Source organism: Eriocheir sinensis, chromosome 36 (assembly GCF_024679095.1).
Source record: "Eriocheir sinensis breed Jianghai 21 chromosome 36, ASM2467909v1, whole genome shotgun sequence".
Lineage (NCBI taxonomy): Eukaryota > Metazoa > Arthropoda > Malacostraca > Decapoda > Varunidae > Eriocheir > Eriocheir sinensis.
The window spans coordinates 10,855,804-10,861,287 of NC_066544.1; the positions used below are offsets into that span (position 1 = coordinate 10,855,804).

At 49.6% G+C, this 5,484-nt stretch overlaps 1 protein-coding gene across 1 annotated transcript; it reads right to left on the bottom strand.

Annotated features, from left to right (window-relative positions):
- Positions 1-1,240: 1,240 nt before the first annotated feature.
- On the bottom strand, positions 1,241-3,452 carry LOC127008020 (proline-rich protein 2-like). The gene is given in 1 exon segment (XM_050879554.1): positions 1,241-3,452. A coding segment is annotated over 1 exon segment (849 nt). The 5' UTR covers positions 2,501-3,452; the 3' UTR covers positions 1,241-1,651.
- Between the last annotated feature and the right edge of the window lie 2,032 nt (positions 3,453-5,484).

Consider the following 5,484-nt stretch of genomic DNA (forward strand, 5'->3'; position numbering starts at 1 on the left):
GCCCGAGAGTCGTAATAGCCCGGTGCCGCCCAAACACACTCTGACAAGACCTGTACCTCGCCCCGGCCGCCCCCAGGTCTCCCCTGTGGCTCCCTCAGGCAATGTTCCCGTCCAGACCCTGCCAGCGCCCCTCCCAGAAGCCCGGGCCGCACAGCTAGGGGGCCGCCGACAGACAAGACCTGCTGTTCGTCCCCGCCCCCATATCTCCCCGGTGCCTCCCCCAGGACATGTCCCCGTCCAGACTCTGCCTGCTCGCCTCCCGTGAGCCTTACTCATCCAGCTGCCGCCCCAAACTGAGCTTCAGAGCCTTTGATGTGGACTCCTGCCCTGCCCCATTATAGGCACCGCGAGTATAGGCAGGCAGCATCCCTGATACTGCCATCGACCAAGGCAGCGCCAAACGTTTCCTATCCTACAACGGGGCAGCTGAAGACTTAATTGTTGGCATGCCGCGCTTGTTGTAACCAATGTGCCTAATAAAACCTATTGGATCCGAACCTGTGTGTGGAAAGACCTCCCAAGAGTGACAGCATTGTGGGAAAACTTGTTTGTTGTTAGTGGTGCCTTGTCCTGTTACTGTTCATATATAGCAGGTTAACACTAATGGGGTAATGGTATATTAAGAGGAAGAGAAGGAGGGGAAGGAAGAGGTGCAGGAGGAAAAGTAGCAAGAGCTTTAAGAAGATTGTATCTTGCTGTCACTGTTCATTTCTAGCAAATTAACAATGATGGCTGTAGTAGTAGTAAGAGGAGGAGGAGGAAGATAAGTAACAAAAGTTTTCTTATATAACAAAGAAAACTTTTCTGATGGGTGTAGCAGCAGGGTTTTCAGTGGTGGTGGTTCGCCGCCCCCTCCACCGTCGTCTGCTGATCGTCGCTCCTCCTCCTCCTCCTCCTCGTCCTCCTCCTCCTCCTCCTCCTCCTCCTCCTACTACTACTACTACTACTACTACTACTACTACTACTACTACTACTACTACTACTCCAGGGGGGGGTCGATCCGGGGGGTCCCCCCCCAAACCCCCTGAATTATTTGAGGGCCCCCCAAAGAAATTCGTTACAGATACTGTCAGCCTCTTCAATCATATACATAATCATATAAGACGATCGATATCGATACATGCATACTACTACATAAAAAAAAATCCAATTCTATGGCCCTACTACTACTTGACTACAGGCACTACCACTAGCTTGCTGTAAATGAACAGTATATAACATGACAAGGCATCACAAACAATAAAGTTCCCCGTAGTGCTGCCATTATTCTGATACACAACAAGGTCACTCCACACACGGTCTCAGTTCTACAAAGCTTTATTAGGCACACTGGCTACGAAAAACACGACAGACTGACACAAACAACTTAAGTCCACCGCCCAGTTGTAGAAAAGGAAAAGTCTGCCTTGGTCGATGGCCATGTTAGGTGTTGTGTGCCTGGGGTCGCGGTGCCTCTAGTGGAGCATGGGACGCTTATTAAAAGACCCACGAAGCCAAGTGTTAGGCGTCAGCTGGGTAGTAAGGGCTTCACTGGAGGCAGGCGGGCAGCGTCCGGAAGAGCACGTTGCCAATGGGAGGCACCGGGGAGAAGGGGGCGGTTGGTAGGACGAGCAAAAGGTCTCTAGTGGGGCCTTTGGTAGTGGGTAGGGGGTTAGGTGGGGTCAACCTAAGGTCTCTGGTGGGGTGGGCGAGGGAAAGGTCTGGTCTGGGGTCTCTGGTTGAACCCTGGGGGTGGGCGGGGGTCAACTTGTGGTCTCTGGTGGGATGGACGACGGAAAGGCCTGGTCTGTGGTCTTTGGTTCAAGCCTAGGGGTGGGCGGGGGTCAACCTGTGGTCTCTGGTGGGATGGACGACGGAAAGGCCTGGTCTGGGGTCTTTGGTTGTGGCCTGGGGGCGGGGTCGGGTCAATTTGGGGTCTTTGGTTGAAGCCTGGAGGTGGGCGGGGGTCAACCTGGGGTCTCTGGTGGGATGGACGAGGGAAAGGCCTGGTCTGGGGTCTTTGGTTGTGGCCTGGGGGCGGAGTGGGGTCAATTTGGGGTCTTTGGTTGAAGCCTGGGGGCGGGGTGGGGTCAATTTGGGGTCTTTGGTTGAAGCCTGGGGGTGGGCGGGGGTCAACCTGGGGTCTCTGGTGGGATGGACGAGGGAAAGGCCTGGTCTGGGGTCTTTGGTTGTGGCCTGGGGGCGGAGTGGGGTCAATTTGGGGTCTTTGGTTGAAGCCTGGGGGCGGGGTGGGGTCAATTTGGGGTCTTTGGTTGAAGCCTGGGGGCGGGGTGGGGTCAATTTGGGGTCTTTGGTTGATGCCTGGGGGTGGGGTAGGCTGACTTTGGGGTCTTTGCGAAGAGACGACGCTGCCACCGAACGGCTGAATTCCAGGAAACACGTTCTCAATGGGTCTGCCGGGCACGAAGCGATCCAGGTCTCTGTCAGGGAAGGCCGTGCAGGCTCCTGAAGAAAAGAGACAAGAAAAGAAAGGAAAATATGAGTTGCAGTTCAAAAGCATAACTTCCTGCCAATGAAATAAGAAAAAAATGTTAGCCGTAACTTCAGAGGGTCATTTTCTTGCCTTTAGCGCGACTTTATGGAACGAATTGCCTGAGTGTAGAAGAGAAAAACTTTTGCATGACTCAAAGAAACGTATGCAAACTTTCCTCTCACACCTCCAGCATTCCGGTTTCCTCACACACACACACACACACACACACACACACACACACACACACACACACACACACACACACACACACACACACACACACACACACACACACACAATTGGCTTTCATTCCCTTCTCAGTAAACAAGAGCTAGTGAAATTATGCAAATATGTATGTGACTCGATTTCGCAACACCCTCACCATCCAGCACCAAGAAACTGCAATGATCCCCCACTGGCCTAAAAAATCTGGAGCCTTACTAACCGTGATAGCAAAGACCATTTTCCCCCACAGGCTCAAGGGCCAATGAGACGGAGATGAGCACCGAGGCCACGCGGAATTATAACGTATGCTCCAAACTTAACTTAATCATCTCTGTCGCGATTGTCGGAGAACGCAGAGCTTGAGCCTCCGATTCCCAACTCCATGAGCAGGACGCGGGGCACAGGACGTCTCGTGAAAGGAACCAAAGCCCAAGATCTAAATAACCTAATCTAACCTAACCCTTTATTTAGATCTTTCCAAAGCCCGTATTCTTAATTAAACGTCTCGGTACTTCAGTTCGTCGGTCTGAAAAGCCTCTCGTAGAAGTTCCTAGGATTTCCATGGAGTGTTTTGTGATCTTAGTGATAGTTATACACGATGTCTGCACCATGAACGTGAAAAACGCGCAAAAACCCGATTAATCTTCTCTGTGGCCTTGGGAAATAGTCGTAGTGGGAGCCCGCCGATACGTGTAAGCATATGGGAGCAAGATTTAAATAAACGCATCTTGAAGAAGACGACTCACCAGCGTTGCCAGATAATCGTATCCAATGTTGCATTTACCGTTTTTAGACACCTAACTATAGCAAAAAGACACTAATAATTAAACCTTTCAACGGTAACTATAAATAAATGTAGTTATTGTAGTGAAGAAGACAGTTTTGGGGTCGGAAATCGGGAAACATAAGAGGCTAAGTACGACAATCTGGCAACGCAGCGACTCACCCAGGAGGAGGAGGAGGAGAGCCACCACCGCGGGAGTCATCTTGGGGTCTCTGGGTGTTATGTTATCCTCTGCTCTTACTGGAAGCAAATCACGTGGCGGACTGTAGACGCAGCACCGCTTTACTTGTATTTATAGTAACCATACACTGTGCCGCAATGCTTAACTACCCCTTAAGGTCGACTCTCTCTTCCTCTTTTGATTGGTCTCGGAGTGAGGTCTCCCCGCACCCCAGTTTACTCGTTGTTGTATTGGTGTCGTATCACAGTTGGGGATGAATCAGTCAGGTTGAGAAATTATGATATATATGTTTTCTTTTATGTATGTTAAGTCATCTTTGTATCCACTTATTGACTTTGTCTTAGGCAAGTTGAACAAACATAGAAAGGATCGAATTTAGGACTCGTATTGTGATAGTTCTCGTGGTTTTTATGTCTAAGAAATTGATTATGTTTTACAAATTCCGTGTGTGAAGTTCTTTTTGTATGCGCACTAACTCTCCATTCGATTACGTACGAGGGAAAGGACGAGGAGGAGGAGGAGGAGCATATAAGGGAGCCGGTGGCAGAATGGATAATGTGACGGCGCCGCGTTCAGGACGACGCGAGTTCAATCCCCGCCCGGGGATTTTTCAGCCGCCGCCGAGTGGCTTAAAACTACCCACATGCTGTCCAGAAGACCACCTATCAACCCGGACTCTAGATTCTAGGATTAAAGATGAGCTCCGGGAGGGCAGCATGAGCCAATGCAAGATGGCTCCACTATAAACACTCGCCTGCGCCAGAACGGGCTGGGCCGACCATCAGGCCCCACCGGGAAGAAGCTTTGGGCCGACCAGCAGGATCCACCAGGAAGAAGCCTACCGGCGCAATAGGCCACGACGTGAAAAAAAAAAAAAAGAGGTGAGAAAGAGAATTGTTTAAATGAAGAAATTAATAATATTGTTTCAGAAATTCGTGAGTATTTTTTATGTTACATACGAGGGAATGACGGAGGAGGAGGAGGAGGAGCACGTAGAGGTAAGATTAAGAATTGTTTAAAGGAAGGAATATTTTTGCACCAAGAAGGAAGGCCAACAGGACGACAGCAGGCGGCCTTGTCTCGCGTGTTCCTGAGGTGCTGAAAAATTAAGGACTTCGATTTTATGTCCTTCAGAATTTTTTCGGGGTCGTGAAGTGCACCATTTTGCCGGTTACGAAACACACTCACTAAATTAATGGATCTATTGGGGAGAGAGTATGAAAAATGTGTGGGTTAATTTTTCTGTCATTAAGTGGTTATAGAGTTTAGGGCGTAAGTGGAGCTCAGAAACTCGAGACGACATAGGGTCATATTCTTAAAAAAATCGGCGCCCCAGCACACATATTTGACAAGGCTCTCGTAGGAGTTGTGGTTGTTTCCAGGGGTAGTTTTATGAGCCTTGTGGTAGTTTGACATATCAGGCCCCAAGTACACACATTTGACAGGGCTTTCATAGGATTTGTAGGCATTTTCAGGGGTAGTTTTATGACCCTGGTGGTAGTTTGACATTTCGGCGTCCGATCACACACATTTGAGAAGGCTTTCGTAGGTGCTGTGGGCATTTCCAGAGGTAGTTTTGTGACCCCGGTGGTAATAGTTTGACATTTCGTCGCCCAAACACACACATTTGACAAGGCCTTTGCAGGAGTTGTGGGCATTTTAAAGGGTACTTTTATGGCCCTGGTGATAGTTTGACATTTCGGCGCCCAAGCACAGATATTTGACAAGGCTTTTGCAGAAGTTGTGGGCATTTTCAAGGGTACCTTTATGGCCCTGGTGGTAGTTTGACATTTCAGCGGCCAAGCACACACATTTGACAAG